Source organism: Cervus canadensis, chromosome 6 (genome assembly GCF_019320065.1).
Source record: "Cervus canadensis isolate Bull #8, Minnesota chromosome 6, ASM1932006v1, whole genome shotgun sequence".
Lineage (NCBI taxonomy): Eukaryota > Metazoa > Chordata > Mammalia > Artiodactyla > Cervidae > Cervus > Cervus canadensis.
In genome coordinates this window covers 36943023-36967089 of record NC_057391.1, presented here as the reverse complement: position 1 = coordinate 36967089, position 24067 = coordinate 36943023, and the positions used below count along the sequence as shown (strand labels likewise).

The window sequence follows — 24067 nt, the reverse complement described above, 5'->3', positions numbered from 1 at the left end:
GAAGCCAGTAGGAGCAGGGTAGGTAAGCTGGGGACTTGGTGCCTTGAAGGTGAGGAAAATTCTATCTGATGCCTCCAGCTTTCATTATGAATAATGAGTTTTTTGACTACTGAAAGTAGGTGTGCAGAGAGATGAAGGGCATCTGATGTTGGAAGCAAGTGGAGAAAGTATGAAATGACTGCTGCAAAGAGCTGAAACTAGTAACTAGAATGGAAGCAGGCTAGGCAGAGCTGAGGTTGCAGGCGAGGCTGTGGTCATGAATCCAAATCCACATCATTCTGCCCAGCTGAGGGATTCTCTTTAGTGATCTTGAAGCTCTTATTTGTTGTTTGTGAATTTGGTAAACTGTTGATCTTCCCCTTATGTTGAGGTATAACATGAATAACCACACAGAGGCCTGATGATCATGATAAGTTTATCAAGGTCCTTCCAGGGCTCTTCAGAACAAGGTGGCTTGCGACAGCCCACCATTTACATAGCACGCGGTGGCTTTCTTTTGTTTCTCACCTTCCCAGTGAACTGAGTGACAACTTCTTCTCCTAAGCATAAATACCTCTACACCACCTTGAGCTACTGTCACCCCTGTGAACAAGGGTGAGGGTAGAAAGGGTAAGGAATGTCTGTTTTTTCCCATTCCCAAGCAGATCTTGATGCATGTCATGGCTGCCAGAGAGCTCATAATTGCCCACATGTATTATCAAAGGCCAAGATAAGGCCACCAGGAAAGAAAAGATCAGGAACTCTCCAATGTATCTTCTCTCCTGATCCCCTCACCTGCCTTGTCATGGACTGGAAGGAGAGGGATGAGTTGGAGCGGGCTGAGGGCATTTGGCTTATAAATCTCTCCTGAGATGTCTCTTTCAGAATCAGGCTCAAGCTGAGATACTGCTTAAATATCATGGTATAGGGTAGCCCCGTGCCTGTAAAATCTAAGATTCTACCAGTCAACTCAGTCTCTGACATTGTCACCAAAGTGCCACAGCCATGGAAGGATGGGTTTTCCCATAGTAACAAACTATACCAAGTTACATTTTTAAAACATACAATAACACATTCTCATGCTCTGGGTATGAGTTCAAGGATCTGTGGCACAAATAGGAGAAATGACTGCAGGTCCCAAATTAGTGTTAATGCAGTGTCTCAGTGTTAAGAAGCCATTTCTTGAATTTTCCAGAGCCTCACAGCATGCTTCTAAGCTTCTCTCCATGTGTGTCCAGGGCCATACACTCTTTGTAACCACCATAATGATGATAGTAAATCTGCTGAAAATACTTCAAACCTTGATTTCCAAAGCTGGGGCAAGGGGGACTTTCCTGGGAGTCCAGTGGTTAAGACTCTGCACTTCCCCTACAGGGAACACGGCTTTGATCCCTTGTCGGGGAACTAAGGCCCTGCCAAAAAAACAAAAAACAAACAAACAAACACCAAAGTTGGAGCTAGAGATGCAGGTGGGATTACCCACTGCTGTGATGTTTGCTGTTGGTTCGAGCCACTCCAAGTTCGAGTCACTGACTGGGATTACACTGAGTTCTTCCAGTCATTTGGGCCCGCTGGTGTAAAGAACAAATCCAGTCGATACTTTGGCTGCTCCAGCTCATCTGCCTTCCTGAAGGGTTATGCGGCCCTGGCCTGTGAGAAGGGCACCCAGAAGTCCCCGAGGAGGGCTCTTCGTTGTGCTCAGATCCCTGATGCCCACCCCATCCATCCCTTCATACTCTCTCAAACATGTCAGTGGTTGTGTTCAGGCCAAGCTTCAGCCCCAGACACCAATGTTTCCCCCTATAAGACACAAAAGAGGGTGTGGGGGAGCAGGTTCTTTCAGTCCAGGGCCCTGCAGTCCTCCCACATCACAGGGCAGAAGAGCTGCAGTGAGTCACCGAGAGGCAACTACAATGACGGAGTCAAGGCCACACTTCTGCTCGTGTTCAGGAGGAAGGGCTCACCTTGTCCTCCCTCTGGGTGATGATCCCAGATGACCAGAGCTCTCCCGACATGGCTGTGTGATAACAGGAGACGGTCTATAGTGCAGGGAAGCCAGGACTCAGAGGCTGATGAGCAGTCCTAGGCCAGAGAGGCTGAATTCCTCTCTGACATGAAGAGAGAGAGGTCCCTCAGAACTCCAGGGAGATGGTCCATGTTAGTCCTAGTCACTGTCTTTTCTTCCTGACACCAGGAGTCAGATGGGTATCTTTATCTTGCAAAGAAGCCAATGTAACCTGTCATTCCTGCCCATGGTCTTCTGTCACTTCCACAACTCCCATATCTCATTGATATGGCCATATCCCATATAAAGCCCAAACCCTCTAATTTGCCGCCAGTTGTCTCTTTGGCTCCAGAAAAATCCTTCCCCTCTGTGATGCTCATCTGTAAAATGACCTGGATCAGTGGTTTTCAAGCCACATTCTTCAGAGCCACCAAGAGCTTTCAGGGTTCCCCAGGGTCCCCTGAGAGGCACAGTAGAAAAGGAGGCTGATCTGGTTTTGGACTTCCCCATCCCCAGCACCCACCAGTGTAGTTGCTTTTTCTCAGCTTTACATGCGGTGTTTCCACACAAGGATTCTTTGCAACGAAGGGTCCTGAGGCTCCAAAGCTTGAGAACTGCTGAAACAAATTATTGTTAAGGTCACTTCCAGGCTGAGATACTGAAGCCCAGCTCAGGATTCTGTCCTGGTTACCAGGCTTGGGTGCTTGAGCTCCAGCAATGCTCATGGTGACAGGCATATGGCCCTCAGCACGTGCTATATGGTGCCATTAGTGACCCACTGATGCCTGCATGTACGGGGTGGTGGGGAGGGCTGTTTCCCCAGCTAGAGGATGAGTTCCTTGAGGGCAGATGTCTGATTTTCCCTCCATGCCTCTGTCTTCTTATAGTGCCATAGGTGGAGTGGTGCTCAGTAAATTTGTTGATGCTCCATGTGTCATGAGCTCTCATGTGAGATAAAACCTTCCAGAGAGACCCTTTGCTTTGGGGAAGGGGAGTCAGCCTTTTGTCTGCTGAGTGCCCCTAGAGAAACTTGTCCTTTGGGAACCAGAACCCTGACCTGCAAAACAGCTTCAGACTGCCATACCCCCAAAGAGGGCAGGCCTGGACTGCCTTAACTGGACTCTGCTCAGCCTCGATGGCCCTCAGTGCCTCTCCTGGCAGGGGCTCTCTGCACACTGAGGCCACGGACAAGGCCTTCTCCTGACCCTGAACTTGGGAACCAGATCAGCTTAGGTGCCTCATGGATGGTAGGCATCTCAGCTGGAGCTGGAAGGAAGTCCAGTGGCTGTGGGGAGGAATTCCAGGCTTGCTCAGAGTGTAGCTTCTTCTGGAGACAGAGGCCTAAAGCGGTACTCAGAGGCACCTGTGAAGACAGGTTGTTTAAAGGTGCCCAGAGCAAAGATCAAGATAGCTGTAGGTCAACGTCCCTGGGGCAGGTAAACAGGAGGAGAGTGGGAGCTTTGGTGGAGTCAGTTAGGAAAACTGTTCTGCCACCCACTCATTATAGGACTTTGTGAAAACAGTAACCTTAGTTTCAATGTCTTTATCTGTAACCTGGGGGCAAAAGGACCTAACCAACTACAGGCTACCTCACACAGAAGTGATGAGATTCCCAGGACACAATGGGTATGGAAGTGTTCCGCAAACCAAAATACGCAGGATATAAACGATTCTTACTAGTGTTAACAGGGGAGAGGACGCTTCCATGCCAGAGCAGCTTCCCATGAGGGACCATTAGCAATTCAGGGATGCTCTGAGACTCACCATCTCTCCACCACCTACTTTTCTCCCAGAAGCCATCTCTACTTGACTGGGACAAATTTCTTAACAGACTGGGTAATGTGAGGTGGGCAGGCCATTCAGGACAGAGACCCCAGACCAATTATGACTCCAGGAGGCCCCCCCCAAAGAAAAGGAAGTGTCCTGATAAAAAAGCCTCTGAAAGGTGAGAGGCCCAGGAGGCTGCAGAGGTTTCCCAGGGCTCTTGGTTGATGAAGGGGCCCATAGGATCCCAAGGACTGGGTCCCTTAGTCCCACTGAACTTCATGCCCCTTGGCATGGGGGCCAAGCCAGCTTCCCCTGATACATGGAGCTGCCCACATGACCTTCACCCTTCCAGAGGGTGGGTCCTGGCTGGCACTGTGGGAGCAGATGAGCCCTTCGCAGGTCAAAAGGAGAGCTTGGCATTTCACTCCAAAGACCACTCCCCATTCCGAATCCTCCAGGTGTGAGGAGTAAGCAGCAGCCCAGACCAGGGCCAGAACATTTGGCAGGGTTTAAAATCCACAGCTGGAGGGCGAGACCTCCCCACGCTGATGTGGGGAAACACTATCAGGCTCTAGCCTGGTGCTGCTCCGGCCATTACATCCCCAACAGGCTCTGTGCCCCGGGTGGGCCTCCCTGGGCCTCCCTCAGCTACTATAGCCTGAAGTGTGGGTGCTGGGCCTGCGGACCCAAACATCTGGCAGATCTGGCTGGCTGTTGGGCAGCACCACAGGGCTGCCATCCCCCGGCCCCCCACGGCCCTTCCAGGACGAGCTGCTCTGGTGTGAGGCAGGCAGAGATGGGTCGTAAACAGTCTCCTTGAGCGCCAGCCATAGCGTGTCCCGCTTCTCATTGAGCTGGCCCCGTTCAGGTACTGTCTGCTCGGTCTCATCCAGGTCCTCTGGGGAGGCACCCACAGAATCTGGAACGCGGGCACTGGGCTCAGAGGTGCTTAAGCAGGTTTCATCAGAGACGCTGAGCCCCTCCAGGGTGCTGGCTGAAGAGCAGAGGCAATCAGGGGGCTCCACGACCTGGGGCTTGGGCCTGGGAGGGTGGGCTGGGGCTTCTAATGAGGCCTGCACCAGCTCAGCCTTCTTCCCTGGGGAGCCCTGCCTGGCCTGGGTTTTGGGGCTGGGTCCAGCTTGCTTGTAGGGAGAGGAAGTCTGCAGGGCCGGGCACTGGCTGAAAACTGCCTGGTGGTCCAGGAACAGCTCCCTTGGGGATGCAGGGCCTGGCGGGGGCCGGGAGCAGTAGGGGCCATCGTGCAGCTGTAGATCTTCAGAGAGCACGGAGGGCCGGTGAGACAGCTTGCTGGTGGCTGTACTGGTGTCAAAGCTGGGACTCCGGCGTCGTGCCAGGGGCTGTAGCTCGTACTGCTCTGAGCAGGACCCGGGCACCCCTCCCACCGGCCCTGGTCGTGGGCGACCTGCCTTCTCCCCACCAGGCTCCCCAGTGCCGGCATCCCACGGCAGGTGTGCACAAGGCCAGAGGATCTGCCCACAGTTCTTCTCTGGTCCGAAGAAGCAGCAGAGAGATTGGAAGAAGAAGCTGGCGAAGCCGCAGCTGACGCACTTCACCATCATGAGGACGATGCCCAGCTTGCGATAGAGCAGCACCGTGGCCGGGAGCATGAGGACGCCGGCTGCAAACAGGGCCGCGGCCCCCACCGCCGTGGCGCAGCTGCTCTGGCGCAGCGAGAAGGCCACGCGACTCAGGCGGTCAGGGTGCGGGCACAGGTGATAGGAGATGCAGTAGTTGACAGTGAAGTCCACGGACAGGCCCACCGAGGCAGAGAGAAAGAGGGCCTCGGCAGTGTTGAGCTGCCACTCGAGCAGAACCAGGAGCCCCACGGTGAGCAGCACAGTGCCTGCCACTGCCGCCACTGAGAACAGGCTAAGGGGAACATTCCAGGTGCCCAGCAGCAGTGTGGCAAAGGCCAGCGCCAGCGCCAGGCCCAGCACCACTGCAGGCTCGGTGCTCAGGCTGTGCTGCAGGCTGTACAGCTCCAGACGGCTGGTGAACCAACCCCTGCGCAGGCCAGGGGGTGCCCTGCCCAGCTCTGCGGCCAGCCAGTGGTTGACCTCAGTGTAGAAGTGGTGAGCCTGGCTGTAGTCTGGACTGTAGGGGAAGTTGGTCTGGAACTGCAGGACCAGGGCAGCCAAGCCGCCCTGGGTATTGAAGCGGGCTCCCAGGTCCCGGGGGCTCTCGGGGCCTTGCTCCAGAGCCATCATCTTGAGGCAGTGCAGGAAAAGCTGCGGGGCCCAGGGGAAGCCCGAGTGGCCACAGCAGAGGCCCGGCCCCAGGCGGGCACAGCCGGGGCTCTCCATCCAGCGCTGGAGAGCCTCCACGAAGCACAATGTGGGCCAGCCCTCCGGCTGGGCCCCGAAGAAGCTTTGATTCCGAGCTCCGCGGCAGAGGGCCAGCAGCCAGCGCTGGGCCTCAGGACCGCTGGCTGAGAAGGCAGGGTCGCTCACCAGCGAGCTGTTGCTGCGAGGGTCCAGGGGGTCGCCCGTGTCCACGGGCAGGATGCCCCACACCAAGACCACGGGCATGTGGCCGCCCTCGCCCTGAGGCAGCCGCTCAAACAGAAACTGCTGACGGTACTCGGCGTCGAAGCGCTCGAAGGGGTGGCTGGGCCGGAAGACCTGGCCGCGGGGCGGCGGCAGCGTGGGCAGCCGCAGGCGGGGGCTGACACCGGCGATGTAGGCGCCCCCAGCCGCCAGCGCGGCGAACCAGCAGATCCAGATGTAACGGAACTTGATGACGCCGCAGGGCAGGAGGCGCTGGAAGAGCAGGCGCGAGGTGCTGGAGGCCGCCCTCCGGAGGCCGCGGAGCCGTCGGTGGAGGGCCAGTGCCAGTCGCCGGGGCGCGCTGCCGGCCCACGGGCCACGCGCCTGGGACGCACAGCCGCGCGCCAGGTAACGCTCGTGGAGCACCGCGGAGGAAGGCAGCCAGGCCAGCGTGAGCGCCAGGTGCGCCAGCACAGCCGTTCCCATATAGAGCGCGAAACAGCGCACGGCCGGGAGGCGGCTCAGGTAGCTGGCGTAGAAGGCCGCGCCCGTGGTGAGGCCCGAGACCAGCAGCAGGTAGCCGAAGTGGTGCATGGTGCGGCCCACGCGCTGCGCCAGCCCCCCGGACGGCAGCTGGCTCTTGCTGAGGCGCCAGAGGTCGAAGAAGATGAGGGTGTGGTTCGCGCAGACGCTGCTCAGCAGGACGAGGGCTGCCAGATTGACGAAGGGGAAGTAGGCCATCCGGAAGGCCACTCGGTAGAGAAAAAAGGCAACCAGCAGGGAGCCCAGCACCCCCAGCAGCACCATGAGCGTGAGGAAGAGCGAGCGCAGGTAGAGAGCGATGCTGAGGAAAATGGCAGCCAGGGCCAGCAAGGGGTACACCGTGTCCTGGGCCAGGTAGTGTCTCAGCAGTTCCTGCTTGAGGCCCAGATCCATGCCGGTGACGGATGTGTAGTTGTCGGAGAGCCCCCAGGGCATAGCGAGGCGGTCCAGGTAGATGCCCATCATGGAGGCACCCTTCAGGGTGGGCAGGAAGAGCAGGCTGTACTTGAGGGAGGGCACCTGGTAGTCAGCAGTTTGGGGACTCAGAAAGTCCCTGTCCAGCAGGAAGTGCAGGAGTTGGTAGACAGCACTGCTCTGGGAGCACTTGGTGGGAACCTGGGTACAGCGTGGGGGCTTGTCCTTTCCGGGTCCCAGACAGGAGGGCACCAGGGCACCACGGTGATAGTAGAGGGCACAGGCCCGCAGCAGGGCCAGCGTGCGGGTTGTGTCAGCTTGAGTAATGTCTAGGCAGGAGGAGCGATTGGAGAGCACAGCCACGTAGTTGCCCAGGGACCAACTTGGGCAGCACTCGTTGGCTGCCGTACGCTGGCACAGAGCCCCAAAGCTGGGATGGGAGCGGATCTGTAGGGCACACACAGCAGGAGAGAGCTCAGGGGAACTGCTGGGGCCCAGGTTTCCAAGCACTGTCCCAGGCTCTCTCACTTCCTTTGAGGCAGCAGGGCAGAGGCAGAGAGGTATCTTGACCTGACTGGTCAGGCCCCTGTTCCAGCAGCTACATCTTGACTGCTTCAAGGAGGAGCCTCAGGACCTTTTGAAAATCCCCAGGCTCTGAGGGTCTGTCTTCCAGCAGCTATGTCTTGGCACTTCTGGAAGCAGCTGACTCTTCACTTTCCTCTTCCCCCACAACCTGGAGCCTCTTAGCAGGGTTGCAATAATTTTCTAAGCAGGGAATGCTCTTTCCTAGCCCAGCCTGGCAAACTTGGTTCAACTGTATTTCCTTATGATCAGGTCCCTGGTGTCCCTGGCTCTCCCCACCCCCACCAAGCCCCGGCACCCCCTCAGCCGGCTCACCTGGTCATGTTCCATGCGACACATAGAATGAATGGCGTGCAGATTCCAGAGGCTGCCCGCTGAGGTGGACATGAACACCAGCTGTGCATAGCTCTTCTCTGCAACACACGGCCCAGAGGTTAGTGCTTTGGCCCCAGATCCTGGGCCCACCAAAGGGAAGATGCTTACTCCAGGCCATATGAGGCTCAGATTCTCAGGATCCTCAAACCTGTGCCTGGCTGCCTGATGCTGGGCCTGCATCCCTCCCCTGTGCCACACCCCCATCCAGCTTGACCCTTCCTGGCTGGAGCAACTGAGACCTGCCTCATCCTCCCAGCTGTAACCCTATTTCCTTGCCTTGAATGTGACTGGCCAGTCTCCTTCCCCTTCTGTCTGCCCAGATTTGTTCTCCTGGGCCCTTCAGTTCTAATAGGTGGGGAGAGGGAGAACCACCATTAAAGCCAGGAACTGGCCAGGCTGCAGCTTACCAGGGGGGCCACAGAAGAAGCTCTCCTGCCCTCTGTCCTCCAAGGACTCCACCATCCTTCGAGGCCGGACCAACTCCTCTTGGGCACTGCTCCAGGGTGTGGCGGGGCTCAGAGTGGTGTGGGGGTTTGAGCTAAGGTAGAGAAAAAATCTGTATCAGGCACTGTCCAGAGGTGAGGGGCTCAGAAGAGGCCAGATACCATTGCCCAGGGGGTTCCAGCAAGGCCCTCTGACCTGCCTTTTTTTGTTTTTTTTTTAAACTCTTTTTTGACTGCACTACATGGCACGTGGAATCTTAGTTCCCCAACTAGGGATCAAACCTGTGTCCCCTGCAGTGGAAATGCAGAGTCCCAACTGCTGGATAGCCAGGGAAGTCCCCTGACCTGTCTTTGGCTCCTCTCTGGAGACCTTGTTCTATCTCCGGTTTCCCCCAAAAATGGAAAGATGGGAAGCCATTACCTGTTCAGCTCAAGGTCTGGGGAAAGGGAAAGCAGCTTCTTGGGGCCTGTGAGGGCCTGCAGTGCTCTCCAGACCACTAGCTTGCGCCCAATGTCCGTGTCCCGAGGCTCAAAGCCCTGTAGGGAGGAGGGCAGAGAAGATCAGACCAGAAAGAGGGGGAGTTCTTCCTTCTCAGTTCTGCTCCTTTGGGTCCCTGGAGCAGGGAGGCCTGGCCTGCCTGCCTGTATGGTTGGACATGAGGATCACCTCTGTACCCTTTCTGAGCTCTCACTGGAGAGTCCACTGCCAGCAGGGCCACTCCAAAGTTCTGCCCCAGACCGAGCTGAGGTGGCCAGGCATGGGGGCCCCATCCCTCCCTGTGGCCCCTCACCAGTAAGGGCTTGGAGAAATCAGGTAGCTGGCCCCCCAGCAGTCCAGCCAGGGTGCAGAGGAGGATGAAAGCCAGACACAGCAGCAGCACGGCCACTGGGCACTCCGCAATCAGCTGGGAATAGCTGGGAAAGAGGAAGAGATCCCACATGAGTTGGTGTTGGGCATGGTAGCAGGGAATGGGTGAGCTTAGAAGCCACCAAGAAGGGATGGTGGAGCTAAACTGGGCCTGGTCACCCCATGGGTCCAGAGAAGGCCCAGGCCTACCTCTTTGGCATCCGGAAGGCCCGTTCCTGCCTATGGGAGAGAAGAAAAGACACTTGCTTGCTGGAGTCCTCTTGTAAGGTGGGAGGTTGGAGTAGGGGTGGAGGGTAGAGGAAGTTGGCATCGACCCTTGCAGGCCTCCCCACTCCCGAGTTCCAACCCTTCCTTCCTCTTCCCTCCAGGCTGCCTCCTCCATCAGAGGCAGGAGACACCTGGGCTGCCTCCCAGTGAAGGAGTCTAGACCCCGGGGAATTGGCCCCACTTTGAAGCCCTGCCCTACCTTCCAGGGCAGCTGGCCAACTGCTGGACTCCTCCTTACCTGACGCTGACCACATGGTGCTGCACAGATGCTGGCTTCCAGGCCCCATCACGCTGTGAGGGGGCTGGGGAAGGGCTGAGGCTGGAGCCATGGGAGCACAGCCCTGCCCGGTCCCCGAGCCCTGGCAGAGAGCTTCCCCCCCGGTACTCCTGCGGTGCTCGGGGATAGGTAAAGTGAGCAGGGGCCAAGGGGCTGGATGGGCCCACAGGCTGGAGGGTGGAAGTTGCTGGTGGTGGTCCAGAAGAACTGGAAGGGTCCTCAACGGGGCAGCTGTGGAGGGAGCAGCTTCTCTCTGGACTGGCCTCCGGGGCCACAGCCTTGCTCTGGGACCTGGGGGAGGAGGAGGCAGGGAAAATGGGAGTGGGACAGTGGTGGTCCATACCATGCCCCAGCAGTGTTCAGTGAGCTGAGATGGATGGGGCTTGGGTTTTTCTGTTACTGGTTCTGGCAGGAGGTGACGAGGATGGGGACTCAGGGTCTACACCTCCAGCCTGCTTCTTGGGGTTCATTGTCTCATTCTCTTGTTGGTTCCTGCACCCCCAAACACATATGATCTTATTTGTGCCTTTAAAAACCATACAGGGGAAGTACTTTCCTTTTATAGATTTGAGAACTGAGGTTCAGTGAGCCCTGAAGAGCCGGGCCTTGAGCCCAGCTCTGTCTGCTGCAATCGTCTCTTCATTCTCTTGTCACACGCTGATTAAGCACCTGCTGCACTTTTGTTCCCACCTTAAAAGCCAGGGAAAGTTTGGCATAAGCAATTACTGCCTTTTTACCAACCCTGGGACTTGGGGAACAGGTTTGCTGTGCAAAGGTGTGCACAGTTGGGAGAGGGAGTTAGGACCCCCAAGGAACTTGCCAGGGAGGAATCAGCAATAGATTTGTCTTTCCAAATTACTCATGGGGGCAGTATTCTGTGCATGGACCCAGCCCCACTCCTTGGGTGCAGGGGGAGTTGGAGTCTACCCCAGTGGCAGGATTGCTAGACCTAGGACAGATGCCAAGTGCCTAAGAGCCATGGGTGATTCCCAGAGGGTTCTGGGCCCACCAGTGAGTCTCCTTCCTTCATCCTTCTGGCTCACCTGGCCTGCTAGAATTTGCATAGCTCCCATGGGACAGCCAGATGTCTGCTGAGCCAACCCTGGCTTCCAGTCTTGCCTGCTGCACTGCTGAAGGGGCCGTGGGCCAGAGTCCTGGCTGTGATGGCAAGTGGACATTGCCCACAGAGGCTGGGTTCTGCCCAGAAACCAAGTAGAAGAACTGAAAAAAAGCAAGCTCCTTCTCTTCCTGCCAGAAAGCTGGGTGTCAGACAGTCGAGGGGCAGGGGATAACCCTCATGCTGAGACTAAAATGGGGGAGCAGTGGAGGTGGGATCCTGGCCCCATCATCCTTTAGCTCTGGGGTCTTGGGAAAGATACACAGTTCTTGGAACATTGGCATCCTTGTCTGCTGAGTGAGGGTATGAGGATAAGGTCCCCCTCTCAAGTTAGTATGGGAATTAACTGAGGTAAGATCCGTGAGGTGCCTGGCATGGAGCCTGGCATGTGGAAGACATTTGCTTTCCTGCCTCTTCACATTCAGTGCTGCAGGAAGTATATAGATTAAGAAGTATATTTATATTTACAATTTGAACTCTTTAGGCACTTCAGATAATATGTCTCCATTTGAGAACTTCTCACACCTTAAGAATCTGTCTACATACATAATTATAATTACTTTTCTTTTTTTTAATATTTATTTGTTTCTGGTTGTGCTGGGTCTTAGCTGCAGCATGTGGGATCTAGTTCCCTGACCAGGGATAGAATCCAGTCCCCCTACGTCAGGGGCATGGAGCCTTAGCCACTGGGCCACCAGGGAACTCCCAGTACTTTTCTGTTTGTTATCAAAAGCTGCATTAGAATTTGTCTCATGATTTAAACCACTACTTTTTCTTCTTCTTCTTCTTCTTTTTTTTTTTTTTACTAACTGTGCATTTAGAAAAATAGGAATTTGACTGAAGCAAGACCTCAGATGACCCCATAAAGTTAATGACATAGCAACCAGTGTCCTGGCAGATAAATCCCTCATACCTCCATCCCTGTGGGCCAAAGGGAAGCTGGAAAAATGACCTGGGTTTCATATGTATAAGTGGGGATATCTATTTCTTTAGGATTTTTATTCTTTTCTGAGCACTTGCCATATGCTGGGCACTGTGCTTGGTCTGGGTTGGACCCTGAAGGCATGAAGGTGACCCATTTTATTTTGTATACATTTTTGGTTGCACCCTGTGGGGTGTGGAACCTTAGTTCCCCGATCAGGGGTTGAACCCATACCCCTGCCTTGAAAGGTGGAGTCCTAAACACTGGATCACCAGGGAAGCACAAGGTGACCCATTTTAGTCTTGGTCTCCCTCTTTAGACTAGGGCCTGCTTTCCAGATTCAGGAGGGTGGGGCAGCCAGGGTGCCTATTTCAGCTGCCCGTGATCTTAAAGCATCACTGAGCTTTGGGCTTGTCTTAGGAGTCAAGTCCCCACTTGGAGTGTCAGTTTCTTTTTCATGAAGGGAAGCCAGCACTCCAGGGAGTTGTGGCTGAGAACTGAACTCAGTCCTCCTTAACCAGCCTACCAAATCTCATCAGCAACCCCCTTGCTTAGCAGGCTCCTGTTCAAGGGGGATTTCAGTCTCCACCATTGGTTTGCTTCTACTGGGATCTCCCTAGGCCAGCCCCTTCCTGTCAATCCCTTTTATCCCTCTCTAGGAACCTAGGATCAACTATCTGCCTTGCTTCCCCTGGGGGCTTTCTTTCTCACCCTCTCAGTTCCATGGCTCTGACTGGGATGACCAGTTTCCTGGGCTGCTTGCCTGAGCACATTGGCCTGTAGGCCAAGTGACTGGGGCAGGTAGGAAGGTTTAATGAAAAGTGAAGACACAGGTCTGATTCATGGCCATAGAAGTCAGGGCCTGGCTAATAGTGCCCCAGACCCTCACTTGGGAGCCCTATAAGGGGCAAATTAACCATGCCCCAAGCCCACAAACATATAGCTATATGAACATCCATGTGATCAGGCAGAATGATCAGGACAGATGAGGGAGTAGTTCATGCCACTAGGAAAATAAAAAGTAATTTTAAAGACGCAAAGAATGAACCATTTCAAATTGCCCTGTTGTCTGTACATTAGTAAATGTGTGTGTGTGCACGTGCATGCGCTGTTTTATTTACTCTCCACAGTGCTGCTTAGTTCAGCAGGGATGATTTTTGTTTCTTGGACTGAAATGAGTCCCTTTGCCTGATTTGTCTCTGGGGAGGTACAGAGAGGGGCCAGAAGTCTCAGGTAGTTACTAGAAGACAGCAAATAGTTCCTGTGTCCAAGTATGAGCCCTATGTGCAGGGGAAGTGAGTAGATCAAGATAGGGCTGATCCTGGGCAAAATATCGGAGGCAGCAAAAGACTCTCCAGCCCCTTCTAGGGATGCTCCTGGCCCCTTCCCTATCACTGTCTCTGCCTTGGCCATCCTTGGCTCTTTGGTTGGGCCATAGTGCCAGGCAGTCGCCTGGTCCAAGGAGCACATTAATCCTGTCTCTCATCCTATTGAAGAAAGTTCTGTGCCTTTCAGTCTGAAAGGTGGCTAAATCTATCCAGGCTGGTTTGACAATAGAGGGAAGGAAACATTTCTCTCTGCTTTTGGGATCTCCTCTTCACTCTGCGGTACAGAATATACATTTAACTGGGGCAGTCTGGAGATAATGTGTCCACCTCTGCTTTTTCCCCCAAAGAATGCTTCGTATTTCAGTCCAGGCAGGAGAGAGAGGCAGCGTCATGTCAGGTGAGGGATCCTGGGGGCGGCAGAACAAGCAGGGCACAGAAATTGCGCCATATTGTTACCTGGCTGGGCTGTTCCCTCACACATATGGTGGAGGAAGGGAGAGGAGAGGCACCAAGATCTGGGCCCTCAGCAGGAAGGTGTTCCTTCTGTCCTGCCAGCCTGGTGCTCCTTCAGGGAAGGTACTGACCGCGACCAGAGTCTCAAAGCCTGCCAACCCATCACATCCAAAGAGTGCAGGTGGCTGCCACACGTGGGGACTCCAGCCCACACGTGCGCAGCTGGCCATGCAGGGCGGCAGACTGGAGACTGATGGTGATGGACAAAGACAGACCCTAGTTTGGCGGCCGAGTGTCTGCCCTCTCCCTAGGACATACACCTTGGTGAGCCCACCTACAATACACACGCACCCTCGAGCACATTGACATGCTGGAACCCGGAGTGAGGTTGCTGCAGGCTTGGGGCTTACAGAGAAGACGTGGGGGCAGGGCCTAGAGGGAGGGGCTCTGGAGGCCGGAGGGGCGGGGGGAACTCGGGGTCTTAGAGGTAAGGTAGAAACAGTGGGTGGGGCAGGTCCCTGGGGCAACGAGGGCGAAGGGGGTTGATATTAGGGGGTATCAGGGAGAGTGAAAATCGACTCTGCAGAGAGAGGGCGTGGCCAGGGGGCCAGGAGTCTGGAGGCGCCAGAACGGGCTCTGGGAGGGTCTGGGGAATGAATGGGGCGACATATGGCGGCTACTGGGAATATCTGGGGCGCGGGTTCTGGGAAGGACTGAGAGCTGGGTCTGCGGAACAGTCCGCCCCTACCTGTCCGGGGAGCTGCCTTCTGGGGCCAAAAGCTCCCCCTCGGGCCGCTGCTCCCCTTCCGGACCCGGGCCGGGAACCGGATCGCTGCTGCTGCTGCCGCCACCACCGTCCATGCCCGTGGGCGGCGCCGCTGTCCGGGCGCTGGTGCTGAAGCGGCGGCGGCGGCGCGGCGGCGGCGGGTTCCTGCGCATGCGTCGACGCCAAGCGGGCCGGTCGCTGGGCGGGGCCGAGGAAGAGCTTGGCCAATGGGCGCGTCACTGGGGGGCGGGGACGGAGGCTTCCCGCCGCGGCGCTGTAGGAGCTGGGGGCTCTCTGTCTTTAAAAGACTCCCCAAGCTGGTGTTGTGGGCCCCTCTACCCAGGACATGTCTGACAGCTGCTGTTAGGAGTCTGGCCATCTGACTGTAGCTCGCACACCGGCGTTTCTGGGGGGGATCGGTCTTCCGTGAGGGAACAGGAAACGCGACCCCAGGCTCCGTGTCGAGAGCCTCATAACTTGTAACGCTGATTCTTCAAGCCCAGAAGAGCAGGCAGCTCCATGCCGGCACTTTACTGCTCAGGATGCTGAAGGGTTGAAAATTTGGGCTACTTTTACTCCCACATTTCTCTGAGCTTCCCTCAGCAGACCCCTACCACTTCCTTCCCAGTGAGGCTAGGCACCTGTTCAAGTTCGGTCTTTCTCCAAGTTGGTCTGGACCTGGGTCTGTGCACCTCAGATGTGGAACCTCGATTCTGTTATTCAAGTGCGAGTATGACCCGGAAGAGAGAGAAGCGACTCAGAGAATCCCCAGCTCTTTTTCTTATAACTACCCCACTTCAACCTGGAAATGTACTCATTAGCCACTCATTTCTGAGTTCTCGCTGCCTCCCCTATTAGGGAATGGATGTGAGAGAGGGGCAGTGTGTTGGGAGGTGGAGAGGCATGCTCCTAGAGCTCTGGTAGCACTAGAATAGGTAGGGTCCCTGTGAGAAGCCTAGGAATTGGGAAGTAGAGAGGCCCCCAAATGTGGAATTTGAATGGGTAGAACAGGTTTTACAGCAAGCAGGCTGTCTATATGTTTGGGAGATGCCTTGGCTGAAGAATAGGGCTGGGAAGAGTCAGAACCCAGTAGTGTCTGGACTCTGGGTATCCCTAAACTGTGTGCAAACACCACTCTATGCAAGGTATAGACCAGTAGGGGATGAGGGTGGGGGAGTCTAGAGGTGTAGAAGTGGTGGCCCTTCCCTGAGTAGCTTAATTTGGTTGGAGAGATAGAAGCTGTCCCATTAGTTGATGCCAACTGGGTAGGGTGTGGTTGGGCCCATGCAATGGTCAATATAAGCTGCAGAGAAAGGAGCAATGTGCAAAGACAGAGAGGACCTCACTCATCCTAAAGGGCTCTAGGGAAGGCTTCATGTTGATGGTAGAGCTTTAGCTGGCTTGGAAGGAAGGCATTCCTGACCGGGGCTGAGGTGGAGGTGGTGGTGATGGGGAAACTGTGCAAAGTTAAAGAGTCTGGAAAGTTCTATATATTTTCAGGTGATAGTCAGTTCAGGATCTGCTGAAGGCTTCTGTGGATCCTTCTAGAAGGAGGCATGCACAGCCCACCGTGTCTGAGTGTATATGATGTGGTAGAGGTGATGAGACCATCCTTGAGACCCTTTAATGGGGAGTGGGGCAGAAGTGAAAACAAAGGAGGGGTGACCTTATTCAGTCATGTGCTGTGGACACCACTGAACCAAACTACTGAGTATGCCTGACTGGGTATCAATTTCATAACTAGGAAATTCAGAGACCACTGGGCCCCCTGAGTGTCAGGTTGGATGTGAAGGAAGACAGGCTCTTTTAAGAATAGAACGTGGCCTCTAGGAGGCTGTTTATTAGGAACAGAAGATTCTGGTTCAGGCTCCATGCTAGATCAGGCTCCACATTCTTGAGTCCTGTTTCTTCTGCTTCCTCAGTGATGTGGACCAGGGGGGTGCCCAGGGGGGCCTGGTGGGTGGCCCCTTCCAGGACAGTGCCCTGATCCAGGGTGGGGACATGGAGGGTGGTTTCCAGGGCCAGGGGGGTGCCCAGGGCCATGGCTGTGCCCAGGGCCAGGGGGATGGTGGTGCCCAGGGCCAGGAGGGTGCCCACCTCCATGGCTGTGCCCAGGGCCAGGGGGGTGCCCATGGCCATGTCCCTGTGGAAAATCAGATGAACAATATTAGAGTCAGAGGTCAGTGACAGTCTTACCTGAGATCAACTCCTCCTCTCCCTTCCCCTTGTCTCTCTGCTGCTCCTCCTCTAGAGGACTCAGGATTCCTGGGCACTAGTAGGGGCTCACGGTAGAGGTCTGGGAGACAGAGATAGCAAGTGACTGCTCCTAGTTTTAGGCCTTTTGCCTTGATGAAACCAGAGCACAGAGCAGACACAACGGGAGGAAACTAGATTCATTGGGTTCTATTCCTTGAGCTGATATGACTCCCACCCTCTGGACCTCGGCTTTTTTTATCTGTGACTAAGAAGCTGAAGTATCTCATCTTCTCCCTTCCTTCACCCAAGAACCCGTGAAGAGTGATTAGAGGTTTTGCCATGTTGACTACTTAGAAATGAAGGTAGGGCTGCGGGAGGCTACAGAGGAACTCAGTGAGGGCCAGGACCATGGAAGAGACAGGAGGCACAGTGAGGAGGGATGCAGGAGCCAAGGGGAAGGAGGAGTCAGCTGAAGGGTGGGAGGAGACAAAGGTAAGGATGTGCTAGTTCTCTATGTAGGTACTACATGTGTGCAGGTAAAGATATGTACTGCCTCTACATAAAAATAGTTATGTCTGTATACATGAGCCTGTAAAGGCCTTTTGTGTACACAGGTACATGCCTATGGGTGCATGTGCCTGGCTACGTGTATACATGTCAATAGGAGTACATGTGAGCCCATGCCTGTCCCTGAGCAGGTGCCAGACTCATGAAATCAGGAAGAATAGAGGGTAAAATCAAGGTTTTATTGCTTGAGACAGAAGACTCCTGGAATGGGTGGTTTAACCTTCTGTCTTGGCTGGAACCACTCCTGAGGCCCCGAGGCCAGAAGAGTTTCTTTGCCTGTTGGCACAGGCCCAGGGAAGAGAGGAGACACAATTTTGCTTCCGGTGCTGGGCACTGGGGGCCTGGGACCCCCAAGGGAGCAGGCAGTGGAGGGTTATAGCCCCACTCTGTGTGTGTGCATAAGTTGCTTCAATTGTATCTGACTCTGCGATCTGACTCTTCTCTTGCCTAGAACTGGAGTGGGTTGCCCTGCCCTCCTCCAGGGAATCTTCCTGACCCGGGTATCAAACCATGTCTCTTAAGTCTCCTGCATGGGCAGGCAGATTCTTTACCACTGGCGCCACCTGGGAAGTCCCTAGGGGTTGGATAACTCCCCAGTTTCTGCTTCTGCTTCGTAGGACCTGATAATGGCCTATAACCTTCGGGAAAGAGGCAGGCTCCAGGGTTAGGAATCTTTCCTGTGACAATATTAAGGCAGCCACTGCCCCATCCAGGCTCAGTGACGCCTGGAAATTGCCACTTCCCACCCTGCTTGCCTCTTCTATGACTCTTTTGTGGTGGGGGCATTCCAGGCCTAGGAGTTGGGTCTGCTAGTGGTGGGGGGCTGGGGGAGGGGAAGCAGGGAGGAGGGCAGGCAGAGGCAGGTCATGGGAGGCCTGCAGTGTGGTTGGGATTTGGGAGTAAGCCAGCCATCTGAGAGGGCTGTGGGTAGCCAGGAAAGCAGAGAAGCATGGAACAGGAGGGGAAGCAGCAGGAGAGAGGATGAGCTGCTGAGGCAGGGAGGGGATGTGAGAAAAGGAGAGGGACAGATGGGAAAACTGGGGAGGAGTGGAGGAGAAGGCCTCCGCCGGCAGGGGATGGACTTGCACTGTGATACCCTCCGCCCTGGGGCTGAGGCCTCCCCGGACATTTGGGGGATGTCCGGGCTACATTTGGGGGATGTCTGGGCTACAGCCAGATGGTCTAGGAAGGAGGCTGACAGCAGGGAGGGAAAAGGGAAAAGGGAGATGGCTGGAGAACTTTCCTACCTGTGGGCCTGTGGGAGAGGAAGAAGGAAAAAAAAACAAAAAACAAAGAGCTTTGGTTATTTGGTGCTGCAGTGAGAATCCTTTCTTCTTCCTGGTGCTGATTTTGTGCCCACCTTCCACTGCCCTCCCCCAACAAGGCTCCTCAGACTTGACCAGTTGCCTGACCATCATTCCTTCGTTCATTCATTCACTCAACACACATATGTGTGTGTGTGTGTGTGTGTTTGTGTGAATGCAAAGCTCAGTTGTGTGTCCCTGTTTGCTCAAGAGTTGGCTGAGTTCTCCTGGGTGGGGTGGGGCTGGTTAGGAGGTGTGGGTTCTTGTCCTCACTCTGTCAGCTGTCTGCCTCCCTGACCTTTTTTTTTTTTTTTTTTTAATTTTTTAAATTTATTTGACTGCACTAGGTCATAGTTGCAGTGTGTGGACTCTGAGTTGTGGCATGTGGGATCTAGTTCTCGGAGCAGGGATCAAACCTTGACTTCCTGCACTGGGAGCACAGTCTTAGCCACCTGGCCCACTAGGGAAGTCCCTCAACCTTTTTAAAAACAAAATAATTTAATTTTATTATTGGAGTATAATTGTTTTACAATGTTGTGTTAATTTCTGCAACACAGAAACTGTACGAAGTGTACCCTCCCAACCTATGTCAAACTCCATGACACTAAAGCAGGCGCACTGGTTCTTTTATTTCCGCCTTCAGGTGGGCCCCACATAGCCTCCTCCTCTGCCCCCTCCCCCCAGATTCCACTTTTCTCAGCCTGATCTCTGCTCAGCTCCTCAGCTGTTTCTTTGCTCCTGCTTATGACCTTCTGGTTCCAGCTCTCAGACTTTGCTCTTGTAACCTGCCACTTGGAAATCTTTCTTGCTTCACTCTGTGTTACATTCCTGCAGGAAGTTCGCTTGGATTGGACCGTCCTGCCTGCCTTGCCTGCCCAGCTTCAGGTCCAGTGGGCTCATTCTTGCCATAACCTATCTGACTGGTCCTGAGTATTGTGAAGTGCTCTGTTGGTGGGAATCACCTACTTGATGAGATTTATATTGAGGGCCATCATGGTCTTTTGTTCCTTTTGAGGGGAGCCAATGGCATAGCTGCCGAGAGCTGAGTTCTGAGCTCCAGATCCTGCCACACCTCCAGGGCCTCACCCTGAGAAAGACTGATAACTTCCTTGGAGCTCACGTGTACAATGGAGGGAGCCCCTGCCTATTTCATTCCTGAAGTCAAAGACCTAGTAACATGAAGGATGTATGGGCATGTTTCTTAAAATGTAGAGTATATTAAAAACATAGGGCTTGTTTTCATTTTGGAACCCTACCACCACACACACACACACATGCGCACACACACACGGCTCACAATAGATGTGACTGACTGACTGCCCCTGACTTCATGACCCTCCCTTCCTTCTTATTCTTTCTTCTATACTACGGCCTCCCACCACAGTACTTACGTGGCTCCATCTTTTTGGAGCAGTCACAGGGAATGACAAAAAGAACACCTATGAATCAATGGGTAAAGTTTAGTTTACTGTAATCTAAACCTCAGTCTCTCCTTCTTCCTCCCAGGGATGTACACACATAGCCCCTTAAGATATGAAAGGGATAAACTGCTCCCTCTGGCTTAGCTTGGGGCTCAGTATGGAGCTGGGTACTGAGTAGGTGCCAGGTATGGGTGTTGAGTGAATGCAGTGGGTTTATCCATATGGTATGTAGACAGAGACATGAGAACATTATGTATCCCTGAACCATATACCCTTACATGTGACCTCTCAAGATCCAACCTCAGACTCACAATCATGTATTAACTCGTTTCTACTTGGGTCAATTTCAATCATGTTAATTATTTGTGTAGCATGCCTGCCATGTGTCAGTTTATAGTACTCAGTCAGTCCCTAGAGACTCTTGTCCCTGTGTGGATGTCTGGCATAAAGGCAGAGGGGGAAGCTTGGAGATCAGTGCACCCAGAGCTGGGAGGACTGGGTTAGTGGGTGGGGGCTTCTGGGGGATGCAGGGGACCCTAAGACCTGTGCCTCCAAGGCACAAATGAATGGAAACCTTCCCTGATCCAAGCTGCTTTTCCAACTCTTCCCACTAGGAGTGGAAGCTGGCTTGGTGGTCTGAGTCAATTTGTCATCTGCCAACAAGTGTGCTATCAGAGGATGGATCTTCTGGGCTTCTGAGGTACTCTGGTGCCAAGGCTGACATTGTCTTGCATGGGGCTGGTGCATAAGTCATAATGGGCAATTCCAGAATGGACCCAGTGCAAATGCAGTATATTCATTTCCCTTCTGACCCACAACTCAAAATATAATATGTAACATACAGACCAAATGCCTGACATCAGGGCACTCTGGTTGTTGAACATGGAAGCACAGATGTTCACAGACCACATACACATACACACATACATCTGTACTGCAACAGCCCAAGCCTCTTGCAAGACAGAACCCTGGCACCTTTGGAGTCACCCGCGTCATTGGCTTTTACTTGGGCCCCAGATGTTGGGCTGAGGTCAGCCTCTGAGCTATGCTATGATCCTCCCTGCCCCCTCCTCCTTCCCCTTAATGAGTGATGAGTCTGGAAGAAATTCGTGGGACTAGTTCTGGGGGAGGGAGTGATAAAGAAAATGTTAGGGCCAGCCAGGATCTGACTTGGAAGAAAGAGAAAAGACTGGCCTTGGAAAAAAAAAAACCACCCCATTAAGAAATGGGCAGAGAACTTGACATTTTTTTCCCAGAGAAGACAAACAGATGGCCAGCAGGTACATGAAAAGTTGTTCAACATCAGTAATCATCAGGCAAGTGGAAGCCAAAACCACAATGAGATATCACCTCACACTCACTAGAATGGCTATTATCCAAAAAACAAGAAAGATGTTGGCGAGGATGTGGAGAAAAGGAGATGTAAATTGGTACAGTCACTACAGAAAACAGTATGAGGTTCCTCAAAAAATTAAAAATAGAACTGCCATATGATTCAGTAATTCCACTGTTGGGTATTTATCCGAAGAAAACAAAAACCCTAACTTGAAAAAATATATGCACCCTCATATATTCATTGCAGCATTATTTACAATAGACAAGACATGAAAACAGTCTAAGTGTCCATCAACAGATGAATGGATACATAAAATGTATATTAGACACAATGAATAGTATTTAGCCATAAGAGAGAATGAAATCTTGCCATTTGTGACAGCATAGATGGATCTTGAGGGCCTTATGCTGAATGAAATAAGTCAGAGAAAGACAAGTACTGTATAATCTCACTAACATGTGGGATCTAAAAAAATCCACAAACAAACAAAACTTTGAGCTTATAGAATCAGAGAACAGATTGGTGGTTGCCAGAGGTGGTGAGTAGAGTTTGGGTGAAGTGGGTGAAGGGGGTCAAAAGGTACAGCTGTTGTACACCTGATATCAATATTGATATCGATAATTAATATTATCAATAATTATACCTCAATTTAAAAAAAAAGACAGGCCTTAGACTGTCCCTCCCCAGTTCAGGCTAAGGTGCTTGAGGGATAGGAGTTGGTGGCTCTGGAAGGGAACTAATACAATCCCTTCGACCTCAGCTAAACCCCTGTGCCTGGCACATTAGAGGCTGTAAATTCAATTCTAACTCAAGTAGAGAGCAGACCTAGGAGTGGGGGCAGGGCCGGGCAGGGGGCAGGCACCTAGACACACAGCACACAGACCGACATTGCATTTATGAGAGATACAGACCAACACACACACACACACACACACACACAAGACACAGTGACACAGATACCAGTTCAGTACACAGACATGCATACCCAGGGAGACCATGATCACACAGACCCACAACACAAGCTCACAGAGCCCCTCCTGTCCCCTCCCACAGCCCACAGAGCTGGACCCTTACCTGGCAGTGCAGAGCAGGGGGCAATAGGCAATCTAAGGCGCTGTCTGTCCTCAGGAGTATTTGTAAAGGATGGGGAGGGGCTGGCATAGTCAGGTTCACAGGGAGGATCTGGGCAGAGGGTGTGGAGGAATGAACAGGGTTGGGCTAAACTTAAACAGGGCAAAGAGTGGTTGGAAGCAGGGTGTGTGTGTGAATGTGTGTGTGTGTGTGTGTGTGTGTGTAAGGAGGCTGGGTGGGAGGGAGCAGGGAAGAACCCAGTACCCCATCAGTCTGGTAACAAGCTGCCACAGAACTAAGGCAGGGGGCCCACACCATGGCAAGGCTGTTTAGCACCCAGGGGCCATCTCTGAACACTGACGGAGCTCCTGCTGAATGTCAGGCCACGAAGTGCTTCACACTCTGTAGTTAACCCACTGACTCATACAGAACAGTGAGCTTATCGCCTGTTCCCATGGGTGGAGGAGGCAACGATGCGCCTGTGGAACCTTTGCCCTGCACAGCAAACCCCAGGCCTGAGCTCTCCCATGTGCCACCCCAGCTGAGGGAGCTGCCTGGGGGTGGCAGCTGAATGAGTCAGGAAAAAAAAACACAAAACAAAGCCTGTGGTTGTCAAAGAGGGGAGGGACACATCAGGGGTATGGGATTAACAGATACAAAGTACCATATATAAAATAGATAAGCAACAAAGATAAGCAACTATACTCATCATCTTGTGATAACCTCTAATGGAATATAATCTACAAAAATAATTGTAAAGCAACTGCATTTCAATTTTAAAAAATGTTTTAAAGCAGGACTAGGGATAAGATTAATCATTTGCCAGGATATTGAAAAAAAAACAAAACAAAGGCGGGACTTTGGAGATGGAATATCGACAAGCAGGAAGGGGTTTTGCAGTCCAGGCTGCCAGCTCGCTAGCTGTCTGTGCTCTGTAAGCCCCCCGTGGCCTGGGCCTGCAGAGCCCTCTGGCCTCTGCTATGTGCCACACCCCTTGACCTCCCTTAGGCCCTTGCAGACAGACCAGGTGCCCCTGTTACAAGCTCCCCTCTCTCCCTTGGTCCTTTCTTCTCCTGTCTCCTGCTCCATAGGACTGTCTGCTCACCTTTGTATTCCCAGGGACTGGCCTTTAGCAGATCTCCTGGCTCTCAGCAGGTGTTATCACCAGATGACAATCTGGTGAATGAAGGCAGGGTTCAAGGGTAGTCGTGTGCTCTCTGCTCAGTTGCTTAGTCATGTCCGACTCTTTGCAATCCCTGGATTGTGTAGCCTGCCAGGTTCCTCTGTCTGTGGGATTTCCCAGGCAAGAATACTGGGATGGGTTGCTATTTTCTCCTTCTGGGGATCTTCCTGACCCAGGGATGAAACCTTTGTGTCCTGAATTTCCTGCATTGGCAGGTGGATTCTTTACCACTTTCACCTGGGAAGCCACTAAATCAATACAGCTGATAATTTAAAAGCTTAATTCATAAGGGAAAAGTATCCACTCTATAGTCCTGGAAGCAATCTTTATGTTCATCAATGCACACCCATCACTTGAATCTGTTTTAGGTAGTTAC

General features: G+C 53.4%; 1 protein-coding gene across 3 annotated transcripts; it reads right to left on the bottom strand.

The window, feature by feature from the left end:
• Positions 1-401: 401 nt before the first annotated feature.
• DISP2 (dispatched RND transporter family member 2) lies at positions 402-14761 on the bottom strand. Of its 3 annotated transcripts, XM_043471471.1 has the most exons (8): positions 14596-14761; positions 9989-10318; positions 9673-9702; positions 9407-9530; positions 9037-9152; positions 8580-8710; positions 8113-8210; positions 402-7662 (listed from the first exon to the last, which is right to left on the bottom strand). In XM_043471471.1, the coding sequence occupies exons 1-8, from the start codon at positions 14706-14708 to the stop codon at positions 4396-4398; spliced, it is 4209 nt and encodes a 1402-aa protein (XP_043327406.1). In that variant the 5' UTR covers positions 14709-14761; the 3' UTR covers positions 402-4395. The 3 variants fall into 3 exon arrangements, with proteins under 3 accessions (XP_043327406.1, XP_043327407.1, XP_043327408.1); XM_043471472.1 differs by lacking the exon at positions 14596-14761 and having other exon boundaries at positions 9950-10041; XM_043471473.1 differs by lacking the exons at positions 9407-9530; positions 14596-14761 and having other exon boundaries at positions 9989-10087.
• Positions 14762-24067: the final 9306 nt, after the last annotated feature.

What these genes read in the sequence shown, in the direction of transcription:
- DISP2 (XM_043471471.1), bottom strand. Translation starts at nt 14,708, where the DNA reads ATGGACGGTGGTGGCGGCAGCAGCAGCAGCGATCCGGTTCCCGGCCCG. An exon ending in GAAGGCAGCTCCCCGGACAG is followed by an intron (nt 10,319 to 14,595) that starts GTAGGGGCGGAC and finishes CTCCTCCCCCAG; the next exon opens with GTCCCAGAGCAAGGCTGTGG. An exon ending in CACCATGTGGTCAGCGTCAG is followed by an intron (nt 9,703 to 9,988) that starts GTAAGGAGGAGT and finishes TCTCTCCCATAG; the next exon opens with GCAGGAACGGGCCTTCCGGA.